We start from the raw sequence: 21886 nt of genomic DNA, 5'->3' as shown, positions 1-21886 counted from the left end.
ATAATTTAAGGTCTTTACTCTTTCTATGTGAAAGCGGATTATAAATTTTCTCTTACAGATGACATGACATTTCTGTGGGTTTTTTCAAGCATTTTATTCGCCTGGGAACAAATTAACCCAATCTTCAGTGGTTACTATTGAAAGCAATGTGGATGGAGGGCTTGCAGCCTTGTGGGGCTGCCCAGCATGCTACTCTTCCTGTGCTGCCAAAGACCCTTTGGCTTTCTTCTTGGACCACATTACACTCTTGAAAAGTCTCCAAGTGCAATTTATTCACTTGAACATATTGTCCTGCTTTGGAGTACCTAGTAATTAAAATGTTTAAGCCTGTCCAGCTCCTCCAATGTGCCCTCAGAACAGCCTTTTCAGTTGCTTAATCATTTTCTTTCTCTTCCTCTTTATCCTCTAATTGTCAACATTTTTCACAATCCGAAAAGCTCATAACAGCATTATTTATAGGTTGGAAATTGGATTAGTTTTTCACCACTAAAATAAAAATATAGAAATGTCAACTTGGAATGAACTGGTTTATTAAAAGAAAATATTAGTATTAATAAATGCTAATATAATTTATTGGTATGATTACTGCATTTAAAGAAAGCCAAGCTGTTGCCTGCTTCTTAAATTACTACATTTCAACTTTTCAACATGCTATTTAAAAATATGAAGTAGTCACCTTATTATACACCATCTTCCAGGATTTGAAAGCAACTTATACATATAAATGGATTCAGCCTCATCAGTGTCTCTAAATGATGAAAAAAATGACATTTATTAAGTAAATGCATATAGTGCAGATCCAGTCTGCTGGATTTAAAGTCTTGATTTACATTTCAAAACACTTTGGAGGATTAATCATCTCAAACTAGTCTAGGTTGATTATGTGGGCTCCTTCCACCCTCAGCAGGAAGAGGGAGAGACATCCTCCAGAGGCCTGTCACACTACTTTTAAATACCCATTTGTAGGAACAATCCCAGAGCCCTTTAGAGGGACATCTCACTTTCCAAGAGGGATAGACAAGTGGGTGAAATTAGGTACTTAACTTTTCAACAGTATAGACCTAGTGAAGATAGGTAAGATTGATCTCTTCTCCTGAGAGCCTATTCATTAGTTTCCTTTTAATAGTCTGCAAGAGAACTCCTACTCTGTGCCACTGAAATACTTTAGGTAAGTGGTGAATGGACTGCATGGCTCTACAAATTGGATTCACCTAATAAGTAGTAAGAATTTGTAGAATTAAGCATAAGCTTAAATCAATGAACTGATAAGGAAAGAAAAAATTATCTTTTTGTCTCTCTTGCCTCTTAGATGCTTAAGATTCTTTCTTTGTCACTCTCCTTGCTACTAGTCGACTCAGAAACTGTTATCCTCAATAAAAAATTTTCCTCTACTTTTTTATTTAAGTGTAAAAAGATTATTATCAAGGAAAAATATTGAAAGCCTACCTTGGTTCATCCTTCCACTTAAATATTAATTCAAACCTTTAAAAAAGGCTGTTTGTTTGATATATGGTAATTGGACAGCCAGAAATCAGATGGGACTGTCTCCAGTAGCAATGGTAATTATTATTTGAATACTGTCACAAAATTTGGTACCCTGGAGTCTGACTTCTATTGGAGAACACTCAATTATGATATGAGCTCATCATATCTGTGACAAGTCATATGAGGAACAGTGTACGCCTTACCCCCAGATCACCAATTCAAATTGGTTTTTTCTGTTCTACCCAGTTTTGTTTGTATCTTCCTCTGAACTAAGTGAAACTTTTTTAACAAACAGTAACTCTTTTCATTGGTTCCACTTCCATAGTTCAAACTTCAGCAGTTAAAAAATAATCTCCTAGTCCCCAGTTGATATGATCAGCAGTCAGATTTCCTTCAGCTGAGTAAAGGGATGTTGAATTTTTTTCCTTTCTTAGTCTTTGAGCTAATGATAGCTTTTACTTTCCTTGGTGTTTTGTCTTTGGTTTTGCTATTTCTCTTTTGCCTGTCAAGAACTGGGTTTATGTGCTTTCATAGTAACATAGACATTCAAGTGTCTATAAGTATACTTAAATGTGTAAGTGTAAAAGTAAGACTTAAAGGAAATTAAAGTGAAACCTACATGGCTGATTTATGGGCCATTTAGAGCACAGAACCAGCACATTAGGAAGATCTCAAACATATTAAAAAATAATGTCCCATATTGTATGTGCATCCTGAAGCTTTACCAGAGACCAAAGGTTCATGAATTAAGAGACTGTGCTTGTCCTTGGGATTTCTTGAATAACCTTTTCAGCACACCTGAGCCCATGAGTGTCTCAAGATGTGTCCTGGTCCTTGGGGAACACACAAATCAGTGCCTTAATGGGAGTGCAGAGCAAAGCAGATACCGTTGCCAATGCAGAAATGATTTTCTACACAGAATGAATAACCATGAGACAAAGATGGGGACTTACAGTGTCCATGGCAACATTTGGTGTTTGTTTGGGTTTTTTTAAGAAACTCTTTTAAGGTTATGAAGTGGAGCTTTCATTCAAAGGATTACTTTGGGGAGAGTCAGGGGAAGAGAAAGGATTGGAAGGGCTATCCATGGAGAGAGTGTCCCTGTTAGCCATATAAAGAAAAGAGAGGCCACTCTCACATTGTGTTATACATAATTAAATAGTCCTCTGCAAAACAGAAAAATTCCAACAAACAATGATTTCCTTAAACATTCTGTGGTTGTGAAAGAAACTATTTTGCCTGTTTTTTCTTTCTTACTAAGATTTTCTTTGTCTCACTCTCCTCTGAAGGAAAAGACAGAGTTGATTTTAGAGGGCAAAATTGACTGCAAATGTCTTGTAAACTAACTTTTTCACTTTTTGCAAACTTATGTAGTTTAATTTAACAACTGTCAAAATAAAGCTAGTCAGCCTGTATAGCTTGTATCCTTTTTTTCTTTGACATTTTAGAGGAATAAACACCCTTGAATATTTGCTTTTTGTTTTGTCGGAAGTGAGAGAAATCCTTCATATATGTAAGGATTCTACTTTGGTATCTGGAATAAATACAAAGATTTGCATAAAGTCATGAAATTATTTACTTTGGCATTATTTTTTTAACACTACATGGCTATAAGTGCTGAGCAATAATAATGGAGATATTCTAAAAATTAATTTCTATGGGAGAGAAAACACCCCACACAGAGTTTTGTGTCCATCTCTAGGACCTCCAGCTAACGAGGATCATGTAATTATCTATAATAATGTATAACCTGTTTGACTGAGTCCAGAGGAGGCCTTGAAGATACTCAGAGGGCTGGAGAACCTTGTCCATGGAAATATTCTGAGAGAGTTGGTGTTGTTCAGCCTAGAGAAGAGGAGGTTCCGGGGATACCTTATACCAGCATTCCAGGACATAAAGGGGACTGCAGGAGAGCTGAAGGAGCACTTTTTACAAAGGCATGGAGTGATAAGACAAGGGGGAATGGCTTTAAACTGGAAGAGGGAAAATTTAGATGGTATATTAGAAAGAATACCAAGAGGATGGTGAGACAGAGCAACAGGTTTCCCAGGGAAGTTTTGGATGCCCCATTCCTGGTAGTGTTCAAGGCCAGGTTGGATAGCGTTTAAGCAACCAGGTCTAATGAAAGGTGTCCTTGCCATGGCAGGGAGGGTGGAACCAGATATCTTTTTAAGTTCCTTTCCATCCAAGTCATTCTATGATTCTGTAAAATTGAATCTGATATTTGTAATACAGAAAAATTATCCAAAACATCAATGTCAGAGACTGTGCTTTTTGTGTCTTGACCTTAACTATCACCTCCCTACTACAACTAAGGACAGAAACACAGGAAACATCTAAAAATATTTCAGATCTGAGATAACAAAAGAAAGCATCTTAACTATTTTGGAGCTCTGTCTGTCATAGGGCTCTGTTTCTACTCTGCTCTTGGTATTGCAACTGGAATATTGGGAACTGGAAAGGCGCCTGCCTGTGGCTTTCATGAAGTGTGTTGTTCTTGTTCTTAAAGGCTAGATGAATATATATAAATATATATTTTTTAAGGATAAGTAGCAGGCACATTATTTCAAATGGAGAGAAGAAAAGCAGCCTACCCACTTGAGTGTAAGTGCATCACTTACACTGCATCTCCAGTGAGACCACTTTCTGAAATGTAGGCTGTTGTGCCATGGCAGATGTGGAATCTGGGAAAATTTCCAGAGAATCACTGTAAAATGAGGTTCTCAGAATTAGCTGCTGTGTTTACCCTTTTTTCTCTCTTGAACTCTCACTGGCAACACTGAAAACACTGGATGATGGACTGAGAGCATAAACAACTCACAAAAGACCTCTGAGGCAAACACTGTTTTCCAGTACAGTTTTACCCTTCCTTGAAATCCACAGCCATTTTTAAAGAATAAGAAAGCTCTTCCACTGTTATGGCACAATTTATTCTGGGCAAACAGGCCACATGCTAGAAAACTGAGTTTAGGATTTTGCTGTGATGTCTGAGAGGTAATGCAGTGGGAGTAATTACGTGATTGCTGATGGTACTCAGGGTATTTCCCTGCCTGGCTGGTAGTGCTAATCTATTTTACATATTGTGCTTCTGGGAAAAAAAATCATTCCTAAATTGAAGAAGGAGGTGTTAATGATGGCATTGCCTCCAGCTTTTTGCTTGTGACATCTTACTGATGTTCCTGTCAGTGCACATGGTGTCTGTCAGGTGCCACCTATCTCACCTATTTGCAATATTAAGAGTTTAGAGAAAAACCTCTCAGAAGTGCATTATGTGCAGAGAAGTACATTATGTACAGGAGATTCCATTACAAAGGATTATTTTGGCTGGTGAAATATGGAGCTACAAAAAGATTGAGCTGAATTAGTCTGACGTGAAGATATGGCAAAAGAGTGAGGCTGAATTAGAGCTACTTTCCCCCTTTTTTAGACAGCCAAAATGCACATAAAAACTGAACCTAAGCATTGGATAATAAGCAGAACTGTGAAGAATATGGATTAATTGGTCAACATTAGCGTGATTTCAGACTTAGTAATTTATACACTTTACAAAATCAAATACTGAAATAGGAGAAATGTTTGTGCTATTTACAGTTTCCAAATTTCAAGTATTTTTTTCTCAAAAAAATAGGGAAAATATTCTGCATCCACCATAGTACTCTGAAAGCTGAAAGCAAAAAGATGGGACAACAGACTTCTGTGAACATTGCAGGGATTAAATATTAACAAGATCATATTGAGATCACTTTATCATTCAGTTCAGTCACCTGGGATTATTAGTGGCAATAGACAATATTGTAAAATATGATGGCAGTAGTTATCTGACTGGAAGTCTAATGTGCAACATTAAACCTCATTCACAGGAGATTTTTAAACTTTTAATAATCGCTCTACAGCAATAAATGGCAATGACATTAATGTCTAGAATATTGCAGCTGCAGAAGCTAATTACCCAAGTGATGCTGTCAATATCCACAGCTGTTGGTGTTCCTTATTCTTTTACTACTGGCCTTCCTAAACAAAAATCTCATGCCTTATTGCTTTTCCTCCCTGACTGCTACATTCCCAACACCAAAATTCTTAGTATGCTAAATGTTCTTTCCCACATTGCCTTCAGTGCAGGTGCATCCATGCCTTTAATTGCCCACTTTCTCTAGCAGAGAATCAGATTTAGTGAGAGAGGAAAGGAAATATTCTAGAGAGACAACCTTTTTTTTTTTCCTGGAGATACTGTTCCATTACTGCCACAGTCTCATGTCATGTTCTGTAGCAGTAATTTCCATGACTATATAGTTTGCTTGCATTTTGAACTCTGATAGGAAAGAAATTCTCTGATTTATTTAAAGAATATTTCTTAAATACTTTGATTTTTAAAATAAGAGTTGTTTTCATTTATTCTTTACTTCTTTAGGTTTTAAAAAAACACAGTAAAAAACCTCCTAGTTTTGGTGCTTAGCAAAATTTAAGGGAGCAAAGATTGTGATAGGAGAACCATTCCAGCATGGCATCTGAGCTGGGAATGAGAAGGGTCTGGAAGACAAGGACAAAGTTTCAGTATAGGATGTGGAAAATTTCAACAGAGGTGGAAGCAAAATTAATGCATCTGGAGTTAAACTTCAGCCCCAGTGGAATCAACAGAGAAACATATGTTGTAGACATATGCTGCAGACCAGCATTTCACCAGATGTGATTATGTAATTTTTGCAGCTGTTTTCTGTACAGATCAAAATATGCAAAATCCCCCTGTTTTATGAAAATAGAACAATGAAGAATAAATTATTCATATTTGCTGATTAACAACTAGAACAAGACAGAAATCTAAAAAAATATAATGACACAGAAGACCCAGATGGCTTCTTTAGGATAATACATGTGGCTTGATGTAAAAGTCATGGTGGGGAATTGAAAGGAATTATACTGAGTATTACAAGAGTTAAACCAGAAACTCTCTTCTGATGACTTCCCTGCTTCAGACTGTGCAGGAAGGGGTGTTTGCTGTTAAGTAGAGCTCAACAAGATAAGTCCCAAGCATGTCTCTTTCTCTCTTTTCTCATTCATCAGTTCCCCATGATCATGACAGTCCAGAAACTTGGTGGATTATTTTTCAGACTTTTTTAAGACTTTGGTTTATACTTCCCCAACCTATAGCATCTTGGTTTTACTCCTATTGTTTTTTCTTTTTTTTTTTTTAATTTCTCATTTAAATTGAAGTCACATACTCTTTAGAATAGCAATTATTGTTTACAGGTTTGGGAGTGAGTTTCCTAACTTCCTCTACTCTCTTCATTAGATCACCTGTTTGTATCTGATTGTCTATTCACAGCCTTTCTTCCTTTTTTTTTTTTCAACTATGTTTTCTTCTAAACTCTATATTGGAGTTCTATTTCTTTTTCCATGTGTCTTAAGGTATCAAAAAAAGGTAAATAGAAACTACCAATCCCTCTTGGTCGGGAATGCATACAAAGAAGCTGAGATCTGAGAAGTTTCTTTGTAACTTTTCAACACAGCTTATCTAACTATTTTTGGGATTCTTCTTCTGCCCAGTCTTCAGACATTCCTCTGTATCCATAAAACTAAATGGCAACATGCTCTTTGGCTGCTTATCCTTATTGCAACAACCAAGGCTTGCCAGGAGGATGTACTTCTTCTCATGGTCTTGTATCAACCACAAGCAGTTTTTAGGATTTGGGACCTCTCACCTGATGCAATCTGTATGTTTTGTTTCAGCTTTGCTTGCTCTTACAGAATCTTCTACCTCCAGCACCCCTAGACAACCTGCCTGAATACAGTAGGCAGGAAAAAGTCAGCCTGTGCCTCTCCATGCCATTTGAGCAAGCCTTTTTAAAATTTCTTTTTACTTTTAATGGGTACATAATATGTTTTGATAATTTGATAACAACTCACAATTTCTGGTGGTCATTCCCTCAAAAAAGTAATAATTTCATTGCTTGAAAACATTTGATTTTAACATTGTTGAAACCCCAGCAAATACATACTGTAAGTGGCTGTAGGAGCAGCAGAAGTAATTGTGCCTCGTTTTATACTTGTGCATTGACATCAATCTCTCTAATGATTTCTCTGTTCACAAAAAGACAAACTTTCCCTAGAGTTCTTATTCTCTTCCTGATTTCTCATTTTAATGAAACCTTGAGATTAAGTTAGTATATGTGAGACATTTGCATAACTGCGATAAAACCCAAAGGACAGAGAGGCAGAAACTGGTGTGTATTGAGATGCTGTGAGTGTTCTTTCTTTAGGAAACCAAATGAAAATCAGGTAGGGTGAGACTAAAAATCATACCTGATTTTTTATACACCTGTGAGTATTGGCCATTCAAGACAGATAGGTCCAAAATTTCCCACTAGGAATGATTCCAAATACTCAGTTGACCTCACACAGAAGCACATCTGCCCAATATGTGTTTGATGGCTGAGTTGCTCTGCACTGTGATAGGAAACAAATGAGCTGTGGTCATTTGTTTAGTATTTCCAGAAACTTGACACATCACCACCAGAATTCAGTAGATTACTGGTGAAGCTGTTAGGTACAGATGAAACAGGCTTTCGCATTTCCTTAAAAATTGTCTGTAACTACCATGTGCAGAAGAATTCTTCAGTCATGCCTTCAGTGAATGGCCAGTTCAATCTACGCTGCAAGTGCAATTTACTATTGTAGTTTACAGGCAGTAAAGCCTTGGGCTAAAGAGCAATGCTACTACAAGAGTTAGGGGTTAAATTTAGTTTAAACCAATTATTGAAATGGTGGGGTCACAATTGGTCATTATTATGCCTGCGAATTACAAAGCCTCCTCATCTTGTTATGGTTTATTCTCCATACTGTAGCACAAAAAGAAGGGTGGTTAAATGCCTTCATAACATTATTAATTGTTTCTCTGGTGGTGGAAGTCCTGATGATTTAATCATAATAATTTAGCTGAAAAAGTACCTCTCTGTGACCAGGCTTTGGCTGTCACAATGTGTGATTTGCTTCTCTATGATTTCCTGATACTGTATTAATAGGAAATTTTTGTTCAGTAAGGATTTTGTAATTTTTTTTTCATTCATGAGTTAGTACAATACACACAAGGAGAGCTCTTAGAGATTAAAGATTGTCCAAAGAATCATCTGTGGCAGCATTTAAAGTGAGTGTAAGCAAACCTCTTTGTTTAGAGATGTTTTCTCCTTTTTGTTTTACTAAGATAACTCCAAAGAATTTATTTGACACCTTCCTATATAAAGTTTGTCAGCTTTTATGGCTTTTATTTCTGGAAAAACAAATTGTTTGCTTTCTGAGAAATAAGGTGTTTTGTAGAAACCCAGGCTGTTCAGAGAAAAACTTTGAGACATATGGTCTTTTAATTACTGGGTTTTAGTATTTTTACTTTGGAAGTGCATTTGCAGCTGAAACATTGTTTCATTTCAAGTGCATTTAAAATTCAACAGAAGAGTGTGAACATTCAGGGATTTTATGGGGGTAGGGTGGGGTGTTTTTCCATTTCAATATTTTACTTTTTTATTTTCAGGTCATAAGCCTTTACTGTATAATATTCACTTTTCTTGTTAGAAAGGAAAGAAAAATCATAAACAACAGTTACAGTTTTTAAAAGTATTGCCAAGTTCAGATGTGTGCCTGTGTGTACCTTGTTTTCCACCTTGCAAAGCTAAGTACTCTCCCCACAACATTCTGCCAGCTGTGCAAACACCTGCCTGGTTACAGTGTATGAATGATTTAATGCCCTCTGTGTGTTTTCATGAGTAGTTGTATTTCTAAAAAGGACATATCAGGTTGGAAAAATCTCTTTTGGTGCCAAACAGAAGGTTGAGTGGAGGGCAGTGAAGGTGTATCTGTTTTCTAGGTTGTGCCTCTGTAGCTATGCTATCTCCAATCCCTGTGGTTTCGTGGTGTGTGTCTTCCCTGTCCCACAGTTATGTTTAAAGGGATCCAATCCAAAGCTGTCTGAAGTCCTGAGCTCTGCATTACCAGTGGCTGACTGAACATATCAGTGATGTGCGATTTACTTTTAAAGCCAAGTGTGTGGGTGTTAAGACTTGCAGTGCTTTAGGTGTGAAGACATGAGCATTACCTAAAAGTACCAAGAGGGGCTGGCATTTGGTGAGCATTTTCCATCTTGTTTCCTGATCCCTGCCCGTGTTAGACAATATCCAAATGCACAACACTCAGGCAGCATTCCTGGGCAGGGCTGACTTCTGTCCTTCCCCACAGACACCTTCACCTGAGCTGGCAGGGCTTTGATGCCCCCAGCCTGTGCCCAGGCAGCACACAATTAAAGCTGAGCCATCCCCTCTCATCCTCACAGCCCTCAGCAGAGCTTTGAGAAGCAAAACTCCTGCACAGTCTGTGGCTCTGAGAAGAGGTAATTAGTGAAGGAGCAGCAGTGGGAAAGTCTGCAAGGGCCAGGGAGCAATCAAAGGCAGGAAACTTTCTCCCATCCTTCTTAATATCTCCACATCTTTAGATTTCCCTGCTTTCTCCTATCTACCGTCTCCCCAAGACAGGTTTAGTACTAAATTTGTTTTTCTCTTTTCTATTCAGCACTGTCATGGAATTTAGTTTCTCCAGGCAGCACTAAGCCCCACAAAGCTGCCCTGACTTTATCCCCTTCCAGATCTTGCCCCAGCCTGCTCACTGGTGGGGCAGGGTGAGGAGCAGGAGACAACTGGACTTGCACTGCTCAGCAATAACAAAAATATTCCTGTGTAATCAACACTCTTTCTAGCACAAATCCTAAACAAAGCCCCACACCAGCTACTCTGAAGAAAATTAACTTTATACAATTCAAAACCAGCACAAGGGCACAGACATTAGCTGGCTACATATGAGGAATAAATGAAATGTAAACAACATTTACTCTCTTCATATTCCTTGCCCAGAGACTGAAAGGGAAATTCACCTTTGAAAACATATTCTTAAACCAGCAGCAGTTGCTGATTTAGAATTTTGAAATTCTAAAATCCACTGCAGTTACCTCTGGATGGTTTTCATAGGCTTAACTAGAGTTTTATAGCCAAATATGCCACATTTGTTCAAGAAAACCTTTGTCTATGCCTCAGTGTGCTACACAACCCTATATAGGACATACTATACTGAAAAGAAATTCTGTATTATCTGCAAGAAAAACACAATTAGGCCTGTAAAAATATGCCCACATGTTCATACCTTTCTTATCCTTTTCCTCTCGTGTATTTCTTATTTCTTTTCTTGCTGGCCCTAATCCAGCAAGTATATGTAGATCCCTTATGTTAGTGGGATGCTTGTTGAAAATAAATAATGCACATGCATGCTTGTCAAATCAACTCTGTAGCTTTGTAGGTTTCTCAGGCTTTCAGCTGTCTCCTAGAGTCCCACTGACATCCTTTATCATTGCTCCTAAAACCAGTTTTAAAAGCAGAAACACTTACAAAGTGAAAATTCTAGTGATATTAGTAATTATTATTATATATACTAAATTTAATGATTTCCAAAATATATTGAAATTTGTCGATCCTCATCAGCTTGCAGAAAAAATGCCTGATATTGACAATATTTTGATTCTTTTTTCCCCTCAAGCAAACTGGAAAGTCTTTATTTATACATATATGTTTGAGGAAAGCCTTTATGTAGTAGTCTTGATTTTGTTTTCAGTAAATACATAAACTGCTGTTAATATTGTTTGTCCTTTTGCTGTTGTGTCCTGCTGTCATTCACAAGTCTATCAGTCTATCTAAAAATTGTTCATCTTTCTTCTCTTTGTCTGTTAATATTATTTCAAAATTGAGATTGAAATCAAACAATAATTTCAAATATTAATATGGTCTTATATCTTTGTTGTGGTCTCATTTTCTTATTTATTAGAGGACAATATATTAAAACTTGCATGATGAAGGATTGCAGACAAGTCTGTGACGTTAAAGAGTGAATGGATCATTAGACTTCCCTGCATCTTTATGCATCTCTTAAAGTGACCAGATTTATAGAACATCTGTTAAAGGACCATTAAGTAATCCACCTAGACTTGTTATTAACAGAGACTTTTATAGTTGCCTCTTGAATTAAAAATATGTTTCTGGGGATCATAGTCAACTGCATTGATTAAAGTGGTTTCTGTGAGAAATTTATTCAATATTTTAAAAAAGGAAAAAATTAAAAATTAGGCTTAGTTCCTCACTGATTTTCTTTGGCATGGAAAACTTGAAATTGTTCAAAAGTTACTGGACACTGTCAAACACTTTTGATTAATCTTGTCAAAAGGATTTGAGAAATTTGATTATTATGGTTATAGACTTACCCATATAAAGGTGATGCCAGAGAAAAAAGGATCCTTGTTTCTGAAATAGTCCTCTGAAAACATGAAAATTCCTGAGAAAACAAATAACTCTCTTTTGTGTGAATGTCTGTGAGAGTTATTGAGGTTTGGAGGTGGATTAGGCTGCAAATTAAATTAATCTGATTAAGATCAGGGGAAAATGCAGTGCTGAAGTAGATTGGTAATACTGCCTTCTTTGACCACAGTTGACATTTATTCATGAGAAAGCACTGTTGAGTCATAAATTTGTACAGCTAAATATGAATATATAAATATATGAATATTGCATATACATGAATAAAATAGACCCTATGCACATATTTAGATATTTACATAAATGTATAAAATATTTCAAGGAACCTTGTGGACTAATGTGGACTAATGCCTGTAGTAAATATACATATATGTTTGAGGTAAATGTAAAATGTAAATGTAAAATGAATAACTAAATTAATTGTATTAACTGAGTTCTGCTGCTAGAGATTCTCTTTCCAATAGTCATAGGTACTTCACTTCTGCTGGGAAAGAGAGGATTTCCAATTTCATCAACTGACCTGAAAGTTTCTTTAGGGACTGTCTTTGCTGTTTAAAAAAAAATGCTATCAAATTCTTTTTGGAGACTGTCATTGCTTCAGCAGAATGCAAATGAAGCCTGTGATTAAAGGATTGCTCTGCTAAAGCCAAGGTCATTGGCAAACAGCACCACAAAAACTGAGGGACTGGCAAAAAATATGATGACTTTTTATCACAGAGAAGAAATACAGAAACAAAAGTGTCATGAGGAAATGTATTCTTATGAGAGTGTCTTGTGCTTCTCAATAACTTCTGCTGCTTATTGATTCTAGTCTCATTTTGCATTCTGAGTCTTCAGAAGAGCTTCTGGTAGTGTGCACTCACACTTCTTGGCAGTCTGTTGTGGCAGACAGTCTTATGCAATGAGCTGTATAGAGTTCATTCAAAAGATGGAGCGAATTACCACATCTTTCTCATGGCCATTTGCACACACTCTAAAACAAAAATTCAGATCTTCTTACAAGATTTCCATGAATCACGGGGTTTGATTTATATATGAATATTCCTTATTGCCTCTTTTAAACTATTAGGGTGCACTTGAGTCATTGTCTTTGTTGAAACATTTAAAAATATGTATTTCCTATACCCTGATATATCCACGATTGTCCAAGAGTGGGGACTATGGCAGGTGATGTCCTGGATAGCTGTGATCTGAACTTGTGACACAAAAGCCTCCCTTCTAGACTCCAGGACCCAGCTTTAAGGAGAACAGCAGACAGTGCAAGTTACAGCACAGAGTGGAAGTGCCTAGCAGCAGAGCTTATGAGTTTTGAAGCTTTCCTGTTCAGCTCACTTTCTCACAATAAGACAAACTTCTTACTCTAATTTCATATCCCTGAGAATAAAGGCTTTAGCAGAAATGCTGAACATAACCAGACTTGCCATAAAACAAGAGCTGGCAATATCATGAACAATTGCATTGCTTTGAGCAAGCAAAGCAGAGAACACAACAGCAGTTGCTTAAACTGGCCTATTAATCTTTAAAAGTGTTCCTGGGTGCAGGTAGGAGCTTTCTGGCTAGTCTTAAAACAGGGAGTTATTTTTCCTGACAGGAATTTTAACATTCAAGGGAGTGTTTAAAAGTCTTTTTATGATGCATTTTAGTGTTATCAGAGTCTGGGATAAACCTTTAAATTTAGGACCCAGGCTCTCTTGTGTGTTCATTTCCAGCATAGAATTTATCTCTTTGCATAGCAAGAGGTGTTATGGTATTCCTATAGTTGAGATGGACAGACAAAACACAGAACCCACCAGAAAGGAACTGAAATATTAAAATTGACTGTACTATTTTTACAACATTATATTCTTAATCATGCTTTTATCCCCATGCTTTGTCTTTGTTCACAACCATTGTGAAAAAAATATGTTTATTTGGATAATAACAAAGTTAAATCCTGTTTTAGCTAGAGGCTACATTGCATCTGTTCCTCATATGGGATTATGTGGGGTTTTGGCACAAACTGTGTCCTCTATTTTCTTGAATTTCATAAAACTCCATGCAAGGTCTGTAATATTTGGGTGTCCATAGCAGAAGACAAAGTGCTATAAAGAATTAGTATTTTTAGGATGATCAACCCAGGCCAGACCTCTCCATTTTAACTGTAGAAAAATCCAGTTCCTATCAACACTGCAAGAGTCTTCACCATTTCTTTAAGCAGTGTATTTCTTGAATATTTAGAGATTGTGAGGTACTCAGGTAGGAGTCTGATCCTGTCTGCTTTAATGAGAAATATTAATAAGAAAAATTAATAAGAAAAATTTAATAAGAAATATTGTAAATATTATAAAATAGTGTAGGAAAGAGTTTTCTATAAGTGCTGTAGCAGCTTATTTTTGAGGCATCAAATTTTAATTTTGTGATATTTCAAATGTATGAATGACTCCATAGGGATCTCAGCAATTTTGCTCAAAAACAGCAACCGCAACAACGAAGCTAAAATGTTCTTGCTGAGCCTTGAAATTGTTTTATGCTATAAACTCCTTTTTCAAATACTTGTAGTTTATAAACATTTTGGACAGATTTTTTATGGCCCATAATTGTAGTGTTTTCCCATTTTTGTGCACCAAGGTGTTTCAAGCCTTTTTTAACCTTTCCCATCTCTCTGGCCTGAGATGTTTTCCTACATCATTGGTATAGGTGGCTGTACATGGCTTGCCAAAGATGTTTCTAGTTCTTTGCTATGTTACATTTTAGTCCTGCCTTGCTTCTTCATTTCAGTCAAAATCAGGTATGCCTTGAGTGAGGGACACACCAATCTTTGGCTTTATACAAACCCTTGTCATATTTGCAGTCTTCAAAACTCAAAGCAGTGCTCAGAGTTTGGCATCACTCCAAATCTGTGTTCTGTCATAGCTCTGCATCATCAGAGGTAATAGGTGAGAGCAATTTTCAAACTAAGTGCTCAGCTTAATCACATGTCAAGGACTCCACTGGAGCACAGCAGCTTTTCTGGGCAGCTGTACCTTCTTTGTGTTCATGTTGAATTTCCTATGACAAGTAAGACTTGTGTTCATCCAATCACTCCATCTCAGCTGCTTTTTCCTTGCGTGTTGAAGCTTTTGCCTGCCATGCTGTGTTACCTCTCTGGGCTGTTTCTCAGACAGAGACACTGCCACAAAAGGGAGGTTGAACAAGGACATGATGTGGAGCTGGGATTTGAGCATGGATCTGAATATTGCCAAAGATCAGAGCTCATCTTCAGGGGCAACATGTTTCAAAAATAGCCCCTTGCCCTTGCTAGTTCTCATAATTTCTTCTTGCAACTGACACTAAGACTGCATGAAGAAGACAGCAGTATGCTTCTTTTGCTGACTTCTTACCTTCTGGCTTTCTAAAGACTTTCCACTGCATTCCACTTTTCTAGTAAGTTTGGTAAATCTAATTTTAAAATTGCTTACTTTGCAAAAGAGTATACAGATCCCTGAACATGTAGCAAATAAAAAAATGCAAGGAAACTATTTTTATAATATAGGTAGATCATCTGCCTAATTTCCTAATAAATTTCCAAAATTATCATGTTCATTTCTAAAAAACAAAATAAAATCTGGCAACACTCTCCACAGCCAAAGAAATAAAAGTAGTAAAAGAAGGAGAAGCCAGTACTTGGTAAGCTTAACTCATTTTTTTTTTTTTTTTTTTTTTTGGAGGGTTGTAGATGAGGAGGGTAGCCTGTCAGCAAATGTATAAAAAATATTGTAGTGTAGATAAATGTGGGGAAAAAATTATGCTTAATATAGAAATCTTTCCCTTTAGTCATGGTCTGATGCCATAATTACAGTCTGAACTTCTAAACTCTGTCAGTGGGAGCCATGAGCCTCTAATCACACCAACCAAAAATTACTTAGCCTCTGTATCTCTTTTAACCATTCTCAGCCCATGATGCTAGGGTTACCTCATTGTCCATGTCTGAAGATTTTGATACTATGAATTTTCTCTTTTCGTGGTAATAAATTTAATTGTGTCACATGATTACTCTGGTTTAGTGTGCACTGCTAGCACAGAGAGAAATTTACTATGTCTTGTCTGACATCCAGTTCAGACAGATGAATAGCCCCAAAAGACTCTATCCATAAGCTTCAATGTAAGAATGCTCTCCATGTCATTTATTCTCCAGAGTTCTCAGGATGAGGTGAAGATGCTGAATGTATTATATCTTGACCAACCTGGAATCAGCATGGTTTGTTCTCATATCCCATTAGCAGTTAAGTGGGCTACCACAATTATTGAGTGGGCTACCTTCAACCTCTAGCTTATTGAATAGGTAAAAGCCATCAGTGTAACATTGAGGCAAGAGTTTAAATTAAAAACCAGCAGGAAACAAAATAAGTCAATATTCAAAAATTGTCATCCCAATAAAGACAATGTGGGAGCTAGTGATGCAAAATTTCCCATCTGGAAATGGGAAATAGCCTCAGTCTTCTTCAATATTGTCTGCCCAGGCCATCAAAAATGTTTGTTCAGCAGTAGTGAGAGGAGATGGAATGTAACTGGTCACACACAGAGCAAACTGGAACCTGTTGTTTCAAGTAAAAGCAGAGTGGAAAAGTAAGGTGATGCTGCCAGTGGAAGTCTTTGGCTGATAGCTGATGGTCATGTTTCCAAGTACTTCCACAATTAGAGTGGATTTCATTAATGCTGGGACACATCATCTGTATCTAATGAGGATTAAGGTGTCCTTGAGATTAGATACTGAGGAATTTGTGTGTCCCTTGTCCCTGCAACACCTGTGCATCTTAATTACAAACATAATTGAGTGTAGGGAATTACAAGGAAATGTGCTATTCCTTTTCTAGCATCATGCATATAAACTTTTATTACCTGTTGAGCAGGTGTTTGATTGAAAATCTTTTCTCCTCACTGCTTAAACAAAATATGTGTAGGAAGTCAGAACAGAGCAAACTTGTTACACTTAGGAAGTGGAATGGGAATATTTAATGCCTCAGCCTAATGTCCATTCATAATAAGCAACGTAATGTGTATCAATAAAATAAAAAGTGTTAGGAAAGGCTAGGTACCACACAAGCAACAATAAAGTCAAGACCTCTAACACCAGGTTTTGCCAGGTCTTTGTGGTCTTTCACTTGTCTATAAAATTTCAAGTGTTGACTGCTGTTTTCTGAAGAAAAAAGGGGTTTTCATCCATACTGCCCAAAGCACTGTTTTTGTTATACTTTTCCTAAGAGTGTATTTTGAAATACCAGCAAGGAATGAAAGAAATAGAAAATAACATGTCATAAAGCAGAAGCATACACTGAAAAAACAAATAGCTGTGGTGGTAGTCATGTCACAGCATAATATTTGCTTGTTATGCAAGGCAATCTGGGTGCATTGGGTTTTCTGCACAGAGTTTCAGTGCCTTCTTTTTGAAAACTAGTGATTTTAAGTAGTCCTAATTTCGCATTAATTTTTTTTTTTTGTTTTTATAGATACTGTGTGTAAATTTTACACAAATAAATGAAAGGCACATCATGCCTTTTATTTCTCTTTAGTTTTAAAATAAACCATCTTACGCTATGATTTGTTAAATTTTACCTAGATTCACCACCTAAAAATTGAATCAAAAAAATCACTGAATTCTTTGGATCAGAAGGCATCTTCAAAGATCATTCTAGACTGACCTCCCTGCTATGGGCAGGGACATCTTTCACTAGATCAGGTTGCTCAAAGCCCTGCCCAACAGAAAATTTCCACTTGAAACCAAATGTAGAATTTAAGCAGACATAATAAAATTAAACATTATCCCCAAGCACTTGGAAACAGCATTACTGAGACTCATAGGGATTACATCTCACCTTAAAAGAATGTATCTGCCATAGCAATGATTTCCAATAATAATAAGCAAAATTAATCCTTGGGCTGACAGCCAACACAAATCCTATATATAGTTTAAAGGCTTAAAATGCTGTGGACAGTTAAGTGGGTCTCTACATCAGTAAAGTGTGATTATGGGGCTGATCCTATACTCAGGAGCAAACTTCTTACGACAGATTGTAGTATTGCTTTAATGCTGACTAAAGAAGGGAGGAGTAGGAGAGTAGGTTTCACTTCCCTGTGTCACTTCTCTAAGTCTCACAATTTTCCTGAAGGACCTGTTGCCTGTGTTCTGCCCCCTCTCTGTTCATGGTGTCTATCTGAGTGGTTATCAGCTGAGGAAGTATAATTTATCTGCTGATGAATGGTATTAAAGTCAAGATGTATGTTCAGAGGAGAGCAATTTTAAATCCATGATAGAAATTTGAACTGTTAAATGAATCCCAGCTGGATTAGTAGAAGGACAATTTGGTTTCTCTTGGTTTCTCAGAGCCTGAAATTAAAGCCTTGCTTTGAAGCAGCAGAATTTTTTCCTAAGAAATAAGCATTTGAATTGTCGCTGATGATTAAACACTTTATACAATTTTTTTAATATGAAAAATTAGAAGATAGTAAATGATCTATTGAAAAACTTTAGGCATCTGCTTGTACTTTCTAAAATTCTTAACTTTCATTTAATGTAGAACTGAAAATAAGCCACTTGGGCAGCAGCTTTTCCAGCATGCTCAGACTTTCCAAGCTGTGAATTTACAAATACCAAAACACTCTCAGTTCACTGATATTTAAAACCTGTACATCCCAGAAAAGAGTCTTTGAATTTTCTATGGTTCTGTAAATTACTTTAAAGATACAGGTTAATTTTTTCAATGCTTGTTGCATTTCACTCACTTTACAGATTAAGAATCTCCAAGTAGTTAGGGAGAAGTGTTTCAGCTGATAAAAAAAAAAAGTAAAAATTGATTTTTCTGTTGTCAGGCTTTCTTTTATTGATTGGCAGCTTAACATTTATCAGCTTGAATGGCTTATGGTTGCCATTTTGTGAAGCGATATTTCAGAGGTCAAGCTAATGCACCAAGTGGTTTTGTTTGCTTTTCTAAAACTGATCCTTGCTGGGCCATCATTATCTGTTTTTACCTGCTTTGAGCGCTCAGGATGTAATACACAAAGTGAAAAGTAATTATGAAAATCTCCTCTTTTAGACTTTATCCAGAATTTCTGAATGAGAATTTATTTTTAAAAAGGTAGAAAATGATGTAATGACTTTTTGGTTGGTTTTTTGTTTGTTTGTTTGGGGGTTTTTTTTGTTTTGTTTTTTTGCTTTCTTTTTTTACCTGAATCACCAGCAGCCTCAAAACATGAACATGACCATCAAGTAAGCATTTTTTTAAATCACCCCAAGAGGCACACATAACAGTATTCCAGAAATGAAAGATTTTATTTATGAAGGGTTTCTACTGTTCATATGCAAAATCTTACATTTTACATGTGTTGGCAAAATTTATCAAGCTGTTTGACAAACTGGTTGTTTGTCATTGGCTGCAAACTAGCCAAGTATGAATACTGTAACAGACTATAATTTTTAAAACATAAAGACAAAAAACAAAAAAGGATAAATAAACCTTCAAGAGCAAAGGAAGCTGTGACACCAACACCATGGATGCCACAACTTATTCCCTCAGTTGTGATAACAAAGAGTTACCTCACAATATGTGATACACACTAAACCACCAATCCATATTCCTTCTCAGCAAAGGGCTTCTGAGCTAGGTTAGATTGAATATGTGTGTGCTGCTTGACAACTGGCATTTCTTTGAGTTGACAATCTTTAAAAGCACTTGATAACACTGTGCAATCTCTGGCATTGTTGTACAAAGAAAGCCCTGGCTGTTTCCTGTGACTCTGTATTTATGATTATATTTTCATTAAACTGAGTTGTTTGTCAGCTTCTTATTTCACAAGCTGTTTTCATGTTGCAGCTGAAAATTTTCTAAACCAGTAGCAAGGATTGACATGCAAAGTCAAAAGACAAATGCCTCATCAACTCAAAATAATGCATTTGGAAATCTAGCAACTCTGTATTTAAAGGGTAGAGAACTGGTAGAGAAAAAACAGCAGATCACAAAGGCAGATTTCTTACTGATCACTAGGATATAGTTAGGGTGACAGGATTTAATTCCCGTGTTAATTTTCAGGTGTGGCCAGAATAAAGGTAATTTCCAAAGGAAAATAACAAATTAACTGCTTCTGCGATTGGAATCTGGACTGAATTTCCCTTTGGTCAGGGTAGAAGTAAATGGCCACAGACAGAACATATTTGTGGGATGCAAAGGGCAAATTGGTATTGTAGCAGTGCTCGCAAACTGTCATGTATGAAAGGCAGGGGTATTTTGTGGGCATATGGCTGACAATTTTGCAGACATTTTTTACTTGGAGTTCAGAATGGGAAACATGGGAACATAAATCTGAATTAATTATTTAAAGTATCAGTATTACTCAACTCTCATTTATCTCCAGTGAGGAGGCTTGGGTGGTTTTTTTGAGTTTAAATGGCATTGAACTTGAGTGTATTTTTTTTTTTTTTGTACATGTATTTTTTATATGTTTCCTGAAGAACCAAATGTTTTGTTAATTCAATTGAATTTTCCTGCTTGTAATTCATAGATAAGCTCTTAGAAAATCTTTAGTACATTGGTAGGTTTGCCACTTTCACTGCTCCATATGGAAGTGGTATGATGTTTACTAAAATGCACAGACAGTATACATCCTGTGTGGGTTAGAGTGCAACCAGTAATCATCTGGGTATGTTTAATATCTGATCTGGAAGATGATTTGAGTGAAGAGAACTTACTGCTTTTATTTTAAACCCAGATCAGTTCACAAATTTAGGTCCTTTCTCTAAACTGAGAAGTTCATCATCTGGATGAGAAGCAGAGGGAAGAAAAGAGAGCAGGGTGCTTGGCTGGAGACATCTCATTTGAATGTGGTGATGGAAATCATCAAAGATTATGTAAATTTCATTTAGGTTGTCTCCAGTACCATGGGGTAAAACTGGTTCTATCGTCTGTTAAAAAAAAAAAGAAAAAGAAAAAAAAAAGAAGAGTCCTTAAGTGACATTCTAACATTCTAATAAAGTAATATTAAAATTGTATTTCCGGCGGTAAGTCCAAGGGAACATGTGTTTGTACAGTACCTGGTAGGATGGTTCTTATGCCAGGCAGAAGTGACTGTGCACAACTGCAAAATTAGCAATGAATATTTGCCATTTCCTCTCTCCACTTTAACATTCTATTTTCATGCTAGAATTACTGGGGTGACAATTAAGGATAATTACCTCATTGCCCTTATAATAGAAAATATCTTTTATTTCCCCTTTCTTTACCTTAAAACAGAAAGTCAAATGTGTTCACACTTTTTCCCCTCCCTCTCCTAGGAAACGGATCTCATGACCTTTAACATCTCAATGCACCGCTCTTGGTGGCGGGAGCACGGGCCTGGCTGCATACGAAGGGTGGTGCGTCCTTCCTCCCCTGGCATCCTCGAGGATTACTCCTACGTCTCCGTGACAGGCTGCATCATTGATTTCCAGTACCTAGAGGTCATTCACAGCGCTATCCAAATACTCCTCTCCGTAAGTTCACGGTTCTTCTCGTGCTGGGATTCCATTGGACCTTTCACACACAGCCTGCTCTTGTTGCATGTCCTGGAAAGGTGGTGCAGTGGGTGATGGATGGCTGCAGAGATTTTAAATTGTGTTTAATTGTGTTAGACAATTATATAATTGTTAATAATAAAATAACAATTAATTATTATTAATACTATTTAATAATATTATTAAAATGTGCACTGTTCTTTTCTTCCTTTATATCTCTTCAAGCTCTGTGCAGGCATAGCACCCATTCTAGCCATAGCTGGGATAGGTGGAAATTAAATTGAGTCTTTGGTTCTCATTCATTGAGATGTAAAGCAAAGCAAAGCAGATTTACCTGAAATCAATTTGCCTAAACCTTTCAGTAGTTCCCAATCAATGATGCCATTTATTCAGCCCTGATTGTAAATATATTTTACATGATACGTAGCTAAGTTTCTTCCCAGACTCAGCTATGGATTAATCCCTGAAAAAGGTCAAAAATATTAAGAATTAATGTATGTATTTATATTTAACCATGTAATTCTTTCTCTCCCTGAACTCTGCGTTTTCAGAACTCTCTACCTCCATT

General features: G+C 36.6%; 1 protein-coding gene across 3 annotated transcripts in view; it reads left to right on the top strand.

Moving 5' to 3' along the window:
* NKAIN3 (sodium/potassium transporting ATPase interacting 3) overlaps nt 1–21886 on the top strand; it is a 337666-nt gene that overhangs the window by 228110 nt on the left and 87670 nt on the right. For all 3 annotated transcript variants that reach the window (XM_039702919.1, XM_039702918.1, XM_039702920.1), the window contains exon 4: nt 21100–21297. In XM_039702919.1, the coding sequence (XP_039558853.1) occupies nt 21100–21297 (198 nt within the window). The remainder of the gene's footprint in view (nt 1–21099; nt 21298–21886) is intronic.

Source organism: Passer montanus, unplaced genomic scaffold (genome assembly GCF_014805655.1).
Source record: "Passer montanus isolate IOZ18808 unplaced genomic scaffold, ASM1480565v1 scaffold16, whole genome shotgun sequence".
NCBI lineage: Eukaryota > Metazoa > Chordata > Aves > Passeriformes > Passeridae > Passer > Passer montanus.
The sequence above is the reverse complement of the archived record's forward strand: the minus strand, read 5'-3'. Positions and strand labels throughout refer to the sequence as shown.